Source organism: Doryrhamphus excisus, linkage group LG12 (genome assembly GCF_037039965.1).
Source record: "Doryrhamphus excisus strain RoL-2023G ecotype Guam linkage group LG12, RoL_Dexc_Guam_v1.1, whole genome shotgun sequence".
In the NCBI taxonomy this organism is placed as follows: Eukaryota; Metazoa; Chordata; class Actinopteri; order Syngnathiformes; family Syngnathidae; genus Doryrhamphus; species Doryrhamphus excisus.
In genome coordinates this window covers 6,996,259-7,013,376 of record NC_136368.1, presented here as the reverse complement: position 1 = coordinate 7,013,376, position 17,118 = coordinate 6,996,259, and the positions used below count along the sequence as shown (strand labels likewise).

Sequence of the window (17,118 nt, the reverse complement as noted above, 5' to 3'; positions counted from 1 at the left end):
TTTTGGTGTGGGCATGTAGGCCTTTTTTTGTCACTATACACCTCCATTTTAATTTCCAAAAATGGTAAACTGAACCTCAAAAGAATCATATTAATAAATTGCAGGTAGAACATATCTCTTAAATCAATTAGTTTTATTCATTTTCTCATTGTAGTATTAATCACTAAAAAAACATCTAGGTGTTCGGGTGGATTTTGCCCCATATATATTAATGTCAAGAAAAGGTAGAAAAAGTTATTGTTTTCACCAACAGAACTTTAGTATAAATTGAAATCAAAAAGCAGAACAGGTCCAGATCTTGGTTCACTGTACTTCTTGCCATTCGTTCCATGATCCAAATTGTAAATGTGAAATCAGCCAATCAAATGAGTGAATTCACCTCACATGTCTGGACATTGTTTTTCTGCTGGTATATTGGAAAAGCGGTCAAAATGAGAATCCCCTGAAGCTTACATGATGAGAAGAGGAGCTGGCTGTCAATGTGTTGGCTAATTATATACTTATGATTTCAAAATATTGCTTTATAGTCATATTATTATAACCGGTTGAAACCGAGCCTAACAATACAGTGGCCATAATTTCAACCAGACCATTTTAAAATGTAGTAAAAAATATTTTTTTTTGTTTTATTTTGTTGAAATAGTTTCCTGACAAAGTCAAAAAGCCTTGATGCAACAAACAAATGTTATGTGATTCTTTTTATGCATTAAAATATAAAACGGGTCGGTGCCGATCCTAACACAAGAGGAGGGTGAGAGTGATGTTTGACATTTTTTCACTTTGCTTCCACCTTGAATGTTTTTACATTTTTTTTACATTCAGGCCAGCTGCAAGAATGGGAATTTGGAATGCACTCACAATGCAGTCGGAATTTTTAGAATATACTTGGAATATTAGGAATAAACTACAAATTTTCATTCAGATGACATTCTGGCTAATTCTACCTCTAATGTGAATTGTGAATAAGCTTTGTTTAAATTTGTTGTGTTTAAGCACCAGCATCTTTGTTTTTTTTTGTACAAATGTTATGAGCAATTATTTGAGCTATTTACATTTTATTGTATTATATATTTGTGTTTAATGCTGGCATGGGGGCGACTGTGACCTCAGACCTCAGACCCCAGACCTCAGTAACAAATGCATCCCTTTAAAAAATCACCTCAAAGCTCTTCTGGTGATTGGGGTGAACTTGACTTCATTTTTGTATTTTTACACACACTGAAATCTTTGTAGCATGCAATCCGCCTTCTCCCAGCACTACTATTACCATCACCAGTTACATTTGCCGCAGAGGTTTTATAACTCACAGTTCGATGGCCTTGTTCCACATAATGACATATCCAGACAAAATGAAGGACTCGATGTTGACGATATGTGTGTTCCCACGCTCCGTACCCACGTAAAGCCATTTACTCTGGAAGGGAAGGTGGCAAAATGTGATCCTGAAGAAAGAGAAACAAAGTGGGGAGAGAGAACGTTAGAATGTTGTTTTAGACCTTGAACTATTTTCCTTCTGTGTACATAACGTTCAGCCGAGACAGTAAGCTGAATTATTAAAAGTAAAGGTGAATACTGGAAGATGAGGATTCACAATATGTTTTTACAGCGGTGCCCTGGTTATCATCATTAATCCATTCCAGAAGGTCCAACTCAAAACTCAGATATTCCCATAGAAAATAATGTAAATCCAATTAAGTCCCAGACACCCAAAAAAGTTAACACAAAACACATTTTATAGACAATAATGATAGTTTTAAATGCACAAAATAATGCTAACATAGTTATAAATAACAGAAAGGGGACACATTGTCTGGTCAAGATCGCTTAGAGTGGGGATGGAAGCCTGCTGACTTCGACTAAGGATATAGTTAGCCTGTGGATGAAAACCTTGAGGCCCTTCTCAATCCCACCGACATAGCTTCCATCGAGGAAGCACAGTCTAAGGACAAGAACGCAGACACATTTCACCACCATGGCTAAGGTATCTGGTATAGTCAAAAAACTCCCCCAGAGCTCCAGGGATGGACGTGGTTCACCCTGAGTTCCTCAAGGCTCTGGATGTTGAAGGACTGTTGGGACAAGTCGGGAACAGTACATCTGGATTGGCAGACTGGGGTGCTGGTCTGCCTTTTTAAGAAGGGTGACTGGAGGGTGTCACACTCCTCAGCCTCCCTGGGAATGTCAAAGTCTATTCCAGAGTACTGGACATCACACCCCAGTCATGTCGCGGAACACTGAAGCTCTGCAACCTAGCAAGGGTGCCAGTGGGTACATGAAAGTTTGCACAGCCAAAAAAAACGCGTCCCTCTGGGTGTCCAGTGGGCGGTGCTCCAGGAGTACGGGATTGGTGTTGCGCTAATATGTGCCATTTCAAGTGGTCAAGAGGGTCCAGTTGGGGGGCCTTGGGATCTTGTTTCTGCTAATCGCAAAAGATGTGGTCCTAATGTCCTCATTAGGCTGGGACCTTCAGGGTTTACTGGGGTGGTTTGCCCCAGCAATTTTGGTGTAATGCTTCTGAGATGTGATTCAGCTTCTCCATATCCAAGGGCATGGTTCTCAGTCAGAAAAGGGTGGATTGCACCCTCCAGTTTGAGAGCTAGGTCTTGCCTCAGGTGGAGGAGTTCAAGTATCTGGCGGTCCTGTTCTTGTGACGGAAGGTTGGAGCATGAGTTTGACAGATGAATCGGGTGACAGCGCCCAATGCGGTCGCTGTACCGAACCGTCGTAGTTCTCAAATACTGCTCAGTCTACGTTCCCACCCTCACCTATGGTCATGATCGAAAGAACAAGGTCACGGATACAAGTGGCTGAAATGTGTTTCCTCCGTAGGGTGGTTGGACTCACCCTAAAAGATTGGGTGAGAAACTGAGGTGGCTCAGGCATCTAGTCTGGATACCTCCTGGATGTCTCCCTAGTGAAGTGTTTCGGACATGTCCAGCCGGGAGAGGGCCCTGGGGCAGACCTAGGACAAGCTGGAGGGACTATGTCTCACAGTTGGCCTGGGAACGCCTTAGGTTCCCTTCCCGTTGGTACTTGATTAGGTGGTCGGGGACCGTGAAATCTGGTCTTCCCTACTGAGACTGCTGCCCCCGCTACCCGGAATCATATAACATACCTTTTACCGAGTTTTGCAAAGATGGGGGAGGAGGAGAAGAGATTATGCTTTGAGGACAGCTGTTTCTGCACTCATACCACAACAATCTATGCACAGAGGCCTGTTTAGGCTTACATGCATACTTTTACATTCAATTAACAATGTCACAATCGTGACATTTGAAATGGAGACGTGAACATTTACCATATTTTTACCTGTAGTGGACACCCTTGGACAAAAAAAAGGACAACCATACAGTACAACAGTGTTTTGTTCACTAAATAAACATTGTACTGCTGTCAAATTTGACTAATGTAAATCGATAAAAGCACCGCAAACAATGTGGGCGGTGTGTATCAAAGCGTGCCTTGCGTGTCTCATTCGCCATGAATGGATTAACTTTTCCACCACCTCCTGGAGCAAATGAGGGGACTTAAGTCCTTTGCAAATAATGGAATTAATGAATCTAAGGGTAATGCCTGCTGTTGCGGGGCCATATAACATAACTCCATGACTGCTTCAGAGAAGTAGGGATGACAATGCTTACCCACGTGGGAGCAATGGGCGCCACACCTACTATTGTCGTGCATTAGACGTAAAAAGCACTTGAGTCGAGACAGCGCAGCTGTGTGTTGCTTACATATACTTCTAAAATGACGAGGTCTTTGCTTTAAGCCATATAATTCAGAGCCATATAATTCTTGCACCCTTGTCTCAGTATGGTCCATCTCCATGTGTTTACATCGTGTATCTCTCTCTGCTATAAACAAATAGTGTTGCCGTATCAAAGGCACCCATGGACTATGCAGATTATGTGCAAGTATCGCAAGATGGCGGCGTAAACAGAACAGTATTTTGGACACTAAACAAGGTAATGTTTGAGCAAATGTTTTGCATGTAACCTAGATACCACTGTTTATCACATACTACAGTATTAATTGGCCCTGTACCCTAGAAACCGCCCATGAATGATACGGGAAAAGGCCAAAATGATACTGTGTCAAAGCCCAGGGCAGTGATACTGATAAAATATAGAGTTTAACCATGTCCAGTATCAGCCCCCATAGCTGTCCACTCAGAGCGCGCTGCTCTGGTATCGTGCCCGTGAAACAACCAATCTGAGAACAGCGCACGAGCGTTTGTTTTGTTGCCGTCTGTGTTCTGTCAACATGTCAGCGGTTGACACAATAGCAAACAGAATATTAGAAATGGAACGTTTTATCACCATTAATGAGGAGGACAAATGATCGAAAAAAACAAAAAATGCAAATACAAGTCGGAAAACCAAAGGCGACTGCAACTGCAAGAACGAACGAAGACTGGTAGAAAGTATTCCCCCGCCTGAGTTAGACAAATACGTGTCTATGTTTATTGTAACGTCGTTGCCGACGCTATGGAAAGGACACGACTATGATCGCGAACAAGCTCTTGTCGGCCGTAACCACGCCGTTGCAACCACCGCCAGCAACGCAACAGTGCTTCCTCAACACGACACGCCCCCACCCCTGGTGCATTCAGAGTCACGCGGAACAATCAGACACTCAAGAGCACAACATGTCAACATGAACACGTCAGGGTCGCTACATTGTTTTATCAATCAGAAAAGAAAATGGGGATGAATACGAGCCTGATTCTCTCAAATCAAAATTCAACTCTCTGGCACGTTACATGATGGAAAAACGAAAGTACGTGATAATAAGCTCATCATTAAATAGTATGTGATAATAAGATCATCACATGGTTTGTCTGGTATCAGGCCCAGTATCATGCCCCCGCGTGCTTGAATCAGCTTGATACTGACACTTGGGGACATGATACCTGGCCTGATACCAGACAAACCATGTGATAACCTCTAAATATCATTACCAGCTTAAAACGGTCGCCCTTACATCTTCTTCTTATGCTGACATTTGTGAATATTATTGGTACTAATAGTGGAACAGAATATACCGTCACCAACAATTAACAAACCAAACCACCAAATGTGAGAGCAGGACTCGCTGCAAACCGCATATTTCATCACTACACATGATAGCGGGCAGCCTGCATCTTTTTATGTCACAACTACAACAACATCAATAAGCCAAGGTTTAATGATTGCCCTTTTCCATGGCAACCATGTCATGACTCATTCCCACAAGTCATTGGCCAACTCATCCTGAAATTTCCAGAATAAATAGTTAATAATGGAGTTACTGCCAGCATTAATTGGTCTATGTCTATATTGCCTCTATGTTACAGTGTACATTCATTGCAGTATAAAATGCAATAAAATGAGAACTATAAGTTTTCTGTAAATTGTCATTGCCCTCTGGGGACAGTTATGAGTGATCCTCATAAATTTTGCCTAGCAACAAGTGGGTGCTGGACTTTATTTAATTTATTTAATGAGGCTCATATTGTTGTATATACGTAACATTGTTGGTGAAAGAGAAATTGGAAGTAGTGTAGTCCCTGGTATGTTCATCCATCCATCCACTTTCGATACCGCTTACCTTGTTCAATAGTGAGGAAATGGAAACTCTTTCTGTTGACTTTGGGGCAAAAGGTAATCTATACCCTGGACTTGTTGCCAGTCAACCACACGACACATATAGTACATATTTTCACATGTGGACTAAATTGTTGGTAGCCAAAGTGAGCGTTTGCGCTGTGCTTGAATCAGACATTTGGCTCTCACTGATATTGCACTGAAGAGGGAGTCGGCCGCATCTTACTTCAGAAGGCAGCGGATGCGGCTGGATGGAACAAGCAGAGGTGGCTAAACATGTTTTTCATTCAGGTTTTCAACTAATAATGTCAGAAGACTGGAAATACATGCATTGTGGAATATACATAAAAGTTGTGGATACCAACGTTTGGTTTGTTCTGGTAAAACAAGAACATTGGTTTTGTTTGGCTAGAAAAAAGCTATGAAAATAACTTTTAGAAAAATGAGTAAAAGTAGCTCTCACAAGAAATACTTTGGTGACCTCTGATATCGACAGTACTACATTTTAATATTTACACTGCATGTATGTGATCGGGATCAGTCCCGGCCGATTTCACTCATGGATTATCGGGATTCATCGGAAGCATAAAATCCCAATCGGACTATCCCTAAAATAAATGGAAACTGACAAAAGTTAAAATGTAAATTTACTGACAGAAAAGCAGATATTGCTTTTTAATTGTGGTTAAGAGAACTCAAAAAACTTAAGCAAACTGGCCTAGACAAAAACTACGGTATCCTTAACCTAACATTTAATGTGACACTGTGACAATTGAGATGGAAACAGATGTACCATCTTCACTGGATGAAACAAAATTGCTTCATAAAGTGAATTAAGTAAATGTATGCGTCATCATTTTGCATAGACATTTTTTTTTTCATCACAGAAGCATGTCCAATGTGAATTATTTGGAAAGTAGGGGTGGCAGTCCTGTTAAAGTCACTGACAGCTATCACAACACAACTGTCTCTACCGTCTCGGATGATTCATACATCATTCTCAGGGAGATTCTGGGGGAGGAGGGTGTTCAATGTGTTCATTCCTGCATTTTTGTCGGGTTCAGCCTGGAGACAGAGCTAAATAGCAAGTTGCCGCCTCTGAAGGATGATTCATGAGGCCCCCTTTTTTTTTTTCTTTTGTTTTAGAACATGATTCACTGCTCTGCAGCTGAGAGCTGCACAGGCCTCCTACCCCATCCTCCAAGACAGGTACCAAAACCCATATCAAAACCCCACATTAAAAACGCACAAACATTGTGTGTTCGTGTGGGCATGTGCTTAACACAGATGGGCCGTGCATGTAAAATGGTAACAAAAAAAACACTGGATGAAGCAATATTATATACATTATTATATAAAGTGCAATGTAAATGCAAGGAGAACTTGTGTTTACATCCCTTTACCAGCAGAGGATCGAACCAGCAAAGGTTGGGAGATGACCATTCTATACCTTTAGCCACGCCACCAGAATAAGCCATGTTTCATGTAATGTAATGTAATTTTGTATAGCTATGCTTCTGTCCTGTCCGTCGGGGGAGCACTGTACTGTTGGCTGCTGGGCGGGGCAAAAGAAAAAGAACTAAGGAACCAGCGGGGTTGAGAGACCACACGGGTCATTAAATATCGAAAAAAAGCCCAGGGCATAGCGGCAGTGTTTGATTCTGCCGAGCAAATGAATGGACAATTCGTAGTGGCGATTACGTTTTAGCTGTATAACGTGTGAATGCGGGTGAGCTGTTTACCGTCACAAGAATGGAGGACAGTTCCGCATTTGGGCATGTGCCTCACGGATAGGTATATGCTCCCTGTCGGGGGTTCATTCAAGGGAGAAAATAAATTGTTACAGAAACAACACAAAATATGATGGCTCAGACAAACAAACAAAAATACATAAATCTAGAAGAAAATAATTCAAAAATGCAGGCACATGTTACCAACAATGTAACCTTGTACCACTTCTACTCTCTCATCAATGCAACAGCAACTACTCTCATATGTTCTTCTCACACGTTCCTCAATCTACTCTTCCTGTTAAATAGTCTCGCCCCTCCCTTGGGCATACCCACTCAACAATAGGGGTGCAGCACTCTGTTTGCGACTTGGTTCAGTCCAATGTCACCTGAACACTACTTGCGTGCCAATTTCGCTTCTTAAGGGGACCGTCCCGGAAGTAGTCCTTTCCGGTGTGCGTCGGCAGCAGGCTGCCCGTCTCGCGGTTCAATGAGGTGAGTCTTGCGTATGCATAGTATGGACATGAGTCCATACTATATGAGTGGGGTGTGGACATTGAGTGTGCATCCTCAAATGTCCACACATGGGGAATACATGGTCCGGACGCGGGGAGAAGTTTGTGTTTGGTTATGTGGCAGCGTGCAGCGCGTGCACCTTCATTGCCCCGTGGGAATGAGCAGCGCGACGTCTCATTGGGACGGAGAAGTCCTCTTCTCCGTCACACTCCCGTCATGGGACTCATGATGTCAAAATATGGACAAGAATGTGTTGGGTGCTGACAGACTTGGGTAAATGATTCTGTTGTTTACAGCGGGTGGTAGGATTAGAGTGTCTGAGAATGTTGAAGGAAAGTGGAATAGTGAAAAGGGAAATATGAACGGGATCACAAGGTATGAAGAACCAGAAAGTAGGCAACGTTTTGTAAGTATTGGTGGCTAATGACACAGAAAAGCATGACAGAAAGAAAAAAAAGCAAAAATACATTCACGCGTGTGCTTATCCCTCCTCGGTTCCATCAGTCCAACAAGCGGTGACAGCGCCCATTTCCAGTGTTCCGCCAAACGGGTCATCAACCCAGTTAAACACAGACTAGCTTCCAGCGCTGCAGAGGTCAGGGTCAAGCATGGGGATTCAACTCTGTCCTGCTACAGAGTGATGACATTTGTCTCCAGCTTGGAGCTGTGCCATTTGTTGCTTTTGCCATCAACGTGAACACTGAGACCGGGACTTCATAAAAACATCCAAGATCTGGAGTGAGACTGCATAAGGAACATAATGATGGGTTCTCGGACTGGAGAGGATGAGGTGCAGAGAGGTATAGCACACGGAAATAACACTGCTTTGGCAATAACGCCACTGTTGTACACAAACATACACTCTAATCATGTGGAAGCTAAATCTGCACCTCAATTGTCATATACAAAATATTCCATTCCTACATGAACATCGACACTGCAGAGTGTGATGTCCAATTCCAATGTTTTGGTCGGGTAGAACGTTTGGAAGTGCTGTGAATAGTTTTGTGTAGGGATTGTAATGATCACAGTTAAGTGTGTGTGTTTATCAGTAAGAGTTATATGACTTATTACAAAATAATATTCGTATATATTACATATGGCCGAGTGCAAAAACACAGCAGCAGTGACGACATCTCTGATATGTAACATTTTGGTAGCTAGCTTGTAGCTTGCCGATGTAACAATACGCCAGTAATGTTTGATTGGTGTAACAATGTTAATAATAATAACAATGTCGCTGTAACTTGGTTAATATGCATGCAACATTATATTTAAATTATGTAAATGGTAATGGTTTTATTTCATTTAAACATGCATCAGATTACAATTGAATGCATCACATAATCAGTTCCCAGTTCCACATGTCCAAAAGGAGTAGGAAGAAGCAAAGCTTATTAAATCCTACCCCTCCATCTGGTACTTTTACAATCAGTAACTGTTACATTTGTTCACTTCCTGCTTTCCATAATACAGTTTAAGGTTTTTTTTGTTTTGTTTTGTTTTTAATAATGCACCTCGTACCGAAGTACGAGGCGATATGACCATCCAATGACATAATGGGTACCATAGTAAGTGTCAATATAGTGATATATATAGCACATCATGACTGGTTCAAGACTCTTCATCCTTGTATTTAGCAAACATCAACTGCTTGTATTGTTTCTTGAATTGGCTCATCGTTGTGCATTGTTTGATTTCCTTACTCAATCCATTCCATAGTTTGATTCCACATACTGAAATGCTATGGCTTTTTAACGTAGTCCTAGCATATAAGTGTTTCAAACGTAGTTCTTCCCTGAGATCATATTTCTCCTCTCTTGTAGAGAAGTATTGGATGACATTTTTAGGTAATTGGTTATTTTTAGCCTTATGCATTATTTTAGCTGTTTGAAAATGAACTATATCAGCAAGTTTAAGTATTTGTGATTTTAGAAATAAGGAGTTAGTATGTTCTCTGTAGGCGGCATTATGAATTATCCTTACTGACCTTTTTTTGCAGTACATTTAGCCAGTGAAGATTGCTTTTATAGTTATTACCCCATATTTCCACACAATAAGTAAGATATGGTAGAACCAGAGAGCAATAAAGAGTGTGGAATGACTTCTGATTGAGAACAAATTTTGCTTTGTTCAATACTGAAATATTTCTGGCCACCTGATTTTTTTTTCAGAAGGCTTTCTTGAGGGAAGTGTTTACTGTTCTGTGCCGTCTTTTTAGCTGTTTTTATATCTGGAGAAAGCACAGAAACAAGACATTTGTTCATGTCTCACATAAGGATTAGCACGATGGGCAAAATTCCCATGAAAAGTTGAAACAAACTAGGTAAACATTAAAGAAAAAAGAAAAGTTGGCCTGATTGGTTTTGGTTCTGAGTGTGGTTTGGAGGCCAACCGCAGATGACTACTGATACTTTTATTGGCCGTGGAGCACTCCAAGAATTGCAGTCATTGTTTGATTCTTACTAGGTTTTAGGAATGTTTTACAATATTGACAATGTTTTACAATAATTGTATATTTCAAATGTGTCAATTTATGACAATTTATGGGTTTGGTTTCATGTTTCGTTGTTGTCAAATGTGGTGCAGTTTGAGTAGATCTGTCTTCAACTCCACAGGAGCTGTGCAAAATTCCATACTGCTAAATCTCTTGTTTACATAGCAACTCCAAATTGTGAGCAATTTAGAGAAAAAAACATGTGCAAAACTGACTGACTTATGGACAGACAACATCAGCTGGTAGTCATCAGCTACAACTCTTGTTGTGGAGATCCCTCACCTTGATGTTATTACACCAGAATTCAATGGCATTCGAGTGTCTCTGAGTTTGGGGAAACATGGGTCGTACATCCTTTAGATCTCTGAATTTAGTACAAAACAAACTCCTCCTTTTGTGTTTGCGTACCTGTAACTTTTACTCTTGCTGGTCTTAGTGTGAAGTTGTGTAAACATGAATGTGAGTCATGCTGAGAGCATATGACTTATGTGCTCATGCTGTCAATAATTTAGTCCAAATTGCCAAATTAATTTAACACTTTTAGTCCATTTGCTTTCAGCAGACTAAAAATGGCGGATTTCAAGTGTTGGAAAGTAAAGACGTAGACTGAACTATATAAGGGGAATAATTACAGCGGCCAGAGGACCGAACCAGCAATCCACTGTGGTGGAAAAGAAGCAACCAATCCTCTTGAGCCATGTCACCCGCTAGATTAAGCAGAATATTACAGTAAATGGGACGCACGCTGTTTGAGTGGTGCACATGTAGGCCACATAGTCAGGAGATGTGGGTTCGAATCTCTGCTGAAGCATTTCTGTGTGGAGTTTGCATGTTCTCCCCATGCATGGGTGGGTTTTCTCCGGGTACTCCGGTTTCCTCCCACATTCCAAAAACATGCTAGGTTAATTGGAGATTCCAAATTTTCCATAGGTATGAATGTGAGTGTGAATGGTTGTTTGTCTATATGTGCCCTGTGATTGGCTGGCCACCAGTCCAGAGTCCAGAGTCCTGTCTCACGCCCGAAGACAGCTGGGATAGGCTCCAGCATACCTGCGACCCTCGAGGGGAAAAGCGGCATAGAAAGTGGATGGATGACGATTGAAATGATTTTCCAACAGTAGGGGGTGTCAAATAATTAAATAACAATGGGAAAATTGTGAGCGAAAAACATGAACTTATAGTAAATGTGGCATTTTTTTGGAATGCCCTGACCGCTCAAGCTACTCCTGGTGCTCGAGAATGGACGGCTCTGTTCCACATAATTCCTAGGTTAGAGCAATGGAAATATTTTTCCATGTGTTAGGATAAAAATGTATTTTAAAGTTCTCTTAATAGATTTTAAGTGTCTTGGGGGTTGTGGGCCTTATCTTTCTGAATTGCTTTTAAGTTACAAACCCTCGCGGACCCTCAGGTCTTCTGACACCGGCCTCTTATGTATTCCCAGAGTTAAAACACGAACACACAGTGAGGCATCTTTCCAGTTTTATGGCCCCCGTTTGTGGAACAGCCTGCCGGAGGACCTGAGGGCCGTAGAGAACGTTGAGATTTTAAAAATAGGCTCAAAAATAGACTTTTAACTCATGCTCTTAGTATACTCTTTTTTAACCTTTGAACTTGACTATTATCTAATGGTTATTTTATACCCAATACCTTTTGTTTTGGATCCTAACCAAATGTTTTTATAGTTTTACACATGCTTAATTTAGTTTTTATTAATGTTCTTATATATTTCACTTTTATGTTTTTTATGTTTTATGTTTATTTCTATTCATACTTTCTATATTCTTATTTTATGTTTTTATATTTCTTATCCCATATATCCAGTGTTTCCTCAGTGGGGGCTCTCTGCGCTGGGGGCTGTTCTCGGTTGGGGGCTGAGGTGTCTCCTCTCAGGGGGCTTACCGAATGGGGTGGCTGGGAGCTCTGTGGCGGTGCCCCACTGCAGCGCTGTGGGTCCCCTGCCTACCTGTTGTGTAGTGGCCCCCTGAGTTGCGGCATCATGGCCTGGGCCGTGGGCAGCCCCCAGCGCAGATGGCAGCGCTTCCTGAACTAGTTCCTCTGTACTCAGGCAAACAAACTTCTTATGTGTGTGTGTGTGTCTGTGCGAGTGTGTGTGTATATGTGTCTTGTTGTTGTCTTTTTTTTTTTAACATGTAAAGCACTTTGTGCTACATTCTATGTATGAAAAGTGCTCTACAAATAAAGTTTGATTGATTGATTGAAAAATGCAGCAAGTAAACAACAATTTAGTACAAAAACTGCCAAAAAGTACCGTATCAAATAAAAAAAAATGGTATAGCCCATCATTATGGTGCACACCGTGAAGATCCTGACATTTTAATAACAACGTCTCTCCTACATGCAGTACACATGTACACTTACCTAAAATACCAATAAAATGGTTTTATTAAGTTGTGTTGGATGATTGGGAGCTCTGCTACTTGATGAGCGGAGAGTCACAGCCCTGACTAGACAAGAGCTAAATTGTCATTACTTTGATTTATTAAACCATGGGCCAACAACCATGCATAATTAATGTTACGTTTTAAGGAGGTGATGCCTCTAAAATATATTAAATACAGTATGAGTGACAGAAGCAGGCAAAATCACGTGTACATTTCCCATTAAACAAAGAATTATACATGTAAGGTGTCCGTGCAATGCTTTGATAGCCACTGACTGATTTCTGAAAAGGTGTCGTTCTACTTTGTAAATGACTCATGTAAATGACAAATGAGGTATAAACTCACTGGTCCAAATTAGCAAGCGAAAACTGCAGCTCTGCCATTAAATTTTTGGTATGTCCAGAATGACTGTGTCATACAGCAAAGTACCCGAGCAAATATATGGTATTTTACTCTCCAGTGCTCCAAAGTCTAGACATTATCTGTGACAACTTCTACAATCCCCATCGCCTTGATGATCCACCCTGATCCAGTTATTTTGTTTTATTGTATCCGCATCAGTTCTCACTGTGGCTCTCTGCAGTACACTCTGGTCAAGGCTGATGCATGTTCACCCACTGAGCGATTTCCCTTGTCACTGTTGCCAAGTGCTTGCTCGTGGTGCACTGAAATAGCTATATATCATATGTGCCACTGTTATGGTCTCGGGTTGCAGGCAGTTGGACCCGAACTCGGCTGACATTAAGTACGGGGGGTGAAAATTACCTGTCAATCAGAAGTTACCTCGCCTCATGCCCATTTTCCACAGCTGGGATTCGCTTTACAGAGGTGCCTTCCCAAATCAATGATAATAATAATCAATCTGAATGCCTATGCCGTTCCAAAAACATGCTAGGTTAATTGTCCATAGGTATGAATGTGAGTGTGAATGGTTGTTTGTCTTATGTGCCGTGTCGCCAAAAATAAACTGGGATAGGCTCCAGCATACCCTTGTGACCTTAACCCTCCTCTTGTATTAGGGCCAACACCGACCTGTTTTACATTTTAATGCATAAAAAGAATCACATAACAAATGTTTATTGCATCAAGGCTTTTTGACTTTGTCAGGAAATTCTATTTCAACAAAATAAAACCAAAAAAAAAAAATTTTACTATATTTTAAAATGGTCTGGTTGAAATTATGACCACTGTATTGTTAAGGTCGGTTTCGACCCGGTTATAATAATATGACTATAAAGCAATACTTTGAGCCAAAACTGAAATTGAAAAAGTGTACAATTAACAACTAGCTCCTCTTCTCATCATGTAAGCTTCAGGGGATTCTCATTTTGTTACTGAAAACAATTACTTTTTCTACCTTTTCTTGACATTAATATATATGGGTCAAAATTTACCCGAACACCATAGATCAAAGGTAGGGAACCTATGGCTCGGGAGCCAGGTAGGGCTCTTTTGATGACTGTATCTGGCTCTCAAGCATTTCTTACCACAATAAAAATGTATTTTTGCTAACATTTTAAAGTAAACATCACAGAAATGACTGTTAAAAATAATATTCAAAATCAACAACTTTCTTATGCATTTTAATTTGTCCATCTATATTCTACTGCAATACGGCCAACCATATCTATCTTTCCTGATGATATTTTCCAGGTCAAACACCAAAACTTGATTATTACTGGGTAATGCGGTAGTCTACCTCGGTCATTGAGATGTCAAAAAAACATATAAATGTAAACTTTCCTCCTTTAGTCAAATAGCTAAAGCTGCAGAACCAAGCCTTCTGGCAAAGATGGCCAAAATAATGAAATACGTCTACGGAGTATGGTGCAAAACTATGCAGCAGCAGAAGTTGTATTAATGGCAACAAGTATTTGATTTATTATTAGACACTGCGCTGCTCACGAAAGTGTGCTGGCCACACCCCATTGGCGTGGGGTAGTGTGCCTGGTCTACGTAATTAGAGCCCATTATCTAAAACTGTTGGTCTTACATAAAAATGCACATATTTTATTGTATTCAATGTTTAAAAAAATGTATATGGCTCTCACAGATACACATTTTAAAATATCTGGCCTTCATGGCTCTCTTCGCCAAAAAGGTTCCCGACCCCTGCCATAGTGATTAAAATTAGAAAATAAATAAAACTAATTGATTTAAGAGATATGTTCCATAGCCAGGATTAGCCAGGTAACAAAAGAACCTTCAATTTATTGATATGATTCTTTTGAGGTTCATTTTACCATTTTTGGAAATTGAAATCGAGGAGTATAGTGACAAAAAAAGGCCTACATGCCCACACCAAAAGTATTAAAACCAATATTTTCATGGATGAGGAAGCCTAAGAAGGTAACCAAGAGATGAGAAGCAAATTTGATGGTAACTTATTGTTTTTAGTGTATTTTATAGCTGATTCAATACATGGGTCAAAACCTACCCGTTAACATAAGAGATGATACCAGAAAGCTAACACAAGAGGAAGGTTAATGAGGATACGTGGTACTGAAAATGGATGGAGGATGGATGGGCCTACCCAGCCTAGGTTTTGCCTGTGTAGGCTACATTTAGAGGTGAAAACAATATGAAAACCAGAGAGCTTGAAAAACAAATCTGAGAGATGATTTCTTTTCATAGCCAATACAATGTCCCTAAGAAGTAACTCCATCCAATCTGCATTCAATCAAGCTGTAAATACCTCTCTAGTGTCACCTTTATCATCATCAAACCCAAATGTTTTCAGTCTACAGCACTGACCACACTGTTCAACTCCTTCTGTAGAGCATTGTAAATGATGGCTGATTGAGAATTGAATTGAGAAATGCAGTGTTACTCTTAAGCGCTTTAGAAAGCTTTTGAATTCACATTTCGGTTTAACATCCTTACATTCATTTTAAATAAAAGTCTGATTTAAATTGCATCAAAGCATGACATGTGAACAGTGACTGAAAATGAGACCATATTTTGCAAGCTCTTAAATGAAGTACTAAAACACGGTCATAGTGAAATGTGCCAGCACATGTGCGATACATTGCACGTGGCACAGCAGAGAGCGGACTGCTCCATTTAAAAACTACCCAAGGCGACATTTTCACCATCAAGAGGTTCACCCTGTTTGAGAAGAGAAATTGTTTTAAATAGCAGTGTAGGAGTATTGAAGCCATGATGGGAAACTGCTGGGAAGCAACAAACATTAGCCACCTATACATGGACCCAAATATTCCAATTGCATTCGGTTTAGTTGCTGCAACGGAAAGAATTGAACCTTTGTATACACCTCATTCCGAAAGAAAAGTGCCAATCCAAATGAACATATAATGGGATTCACGGATTGGAATATTCCTTTCCCCAATCCGATTGAGGTATCTTGCATAAGCTCACACAGAAAGTTGTCAGGGTGCCTTCTTCTTTGTCGTGTTTTTCTTCTTCTGTTGTTTATTGGCGGTTGGCAAGTAGCTTTCGTGTACATTATCGCCATCTGTGGAACAGAATCTAAACACTTCCAGTCCAGTTTTCTTAAAAAAGAAAATATATATCTATATAAAACATGTCCCGAGTTTAATTATAAAATAAAGATTGAATTTTATCTTTTCCTGACCAAATTTATCCCGGGTGCTTTCTTTCATATAAGACGTAATACGCAGCTTGAGATGTTCTTCAGTTTTAAAAATGGAGGCAAGCAATCAGCACTGGACTGCTGCGGAAAGTTTGTTTTTGATCCGAACTAATTTCAAGACTGGACGAAGGAAAAACTGGCAATACGGAATTATTCCAACAAGTGAAAGAAAAACTTTGGGAAGTCGGTATCATGTGATGTTGATGTTTACGTTTTACTGCTCATGCCCCATTGACTATTCTGTTTGATTATAGCGGCGCATGGAGACAAGTGATCGGAATATTCTTTTCCCTGGATACCATTGTTTTCTGAAAAGTCATTTGGAAAGATTCAATTCGGAAAGATAAAAACTCCTCATGTAAACGTGGCTACTGTTGAAGAGATGCACCAACTGCATTGGCACATTCATGTCTTGAATCAAAGACTGACATGATGAATTGGTTCATGTTATCAATCTAGGAGTCTGAGGGTGTATCGTGTCACCCGCAGCCTTTCTGAGAACGTCTGAGGACCGTTACTACAAGTCGTTTGGTCACGGACAAGGGTTGCATCCAGAAAAGGCATAAAGACTGCCCGGTTTTGATGGCCTTAGGATCTTATCTCTGTGGATGATTGTTTCATCAATCTGTGACCTTCAGTGTTTAATCTACCGATTCACAGCCGAGTGTGAAAAGCTTCTGAGGTGAGAATCAGCAGCTCCAAATTGGAGGCCGGTGGTCCTCAGTTGGAAAATGGTTGATTTTGAGTGTAGCCTCATCTCAGGTGGAAGACT

At 40.6% G+C, this 17,118-nt stretch overlaps 1 protein-coding gene across 13 annotated transcripts in view; it reads right to left on the bottom strand.

The window, feature by feature from the left end:
* The window catches only part of stxbp5l (syntaxin binding protein 5L), a 169,717-nt gene that overhangs the window by 74,727 nt on the left and 77,872 nt on the right, over positions 1–17,118 (bottom strand). For all 13 annotated transcript variants that reach the window (XM_058082203.2, XM_058082207.2, XM_058082204.2 and 10 more), the window contains exon 5: positions 1,308–1,442. In XM_058082203.2, the coding sequence (XP_057938186.2) occupies positions 1,308–1,442 (135 nt within the window). The remainder of the gene's footprint in view (positions 1–1,307; positions 1,443–17,118) is intronic.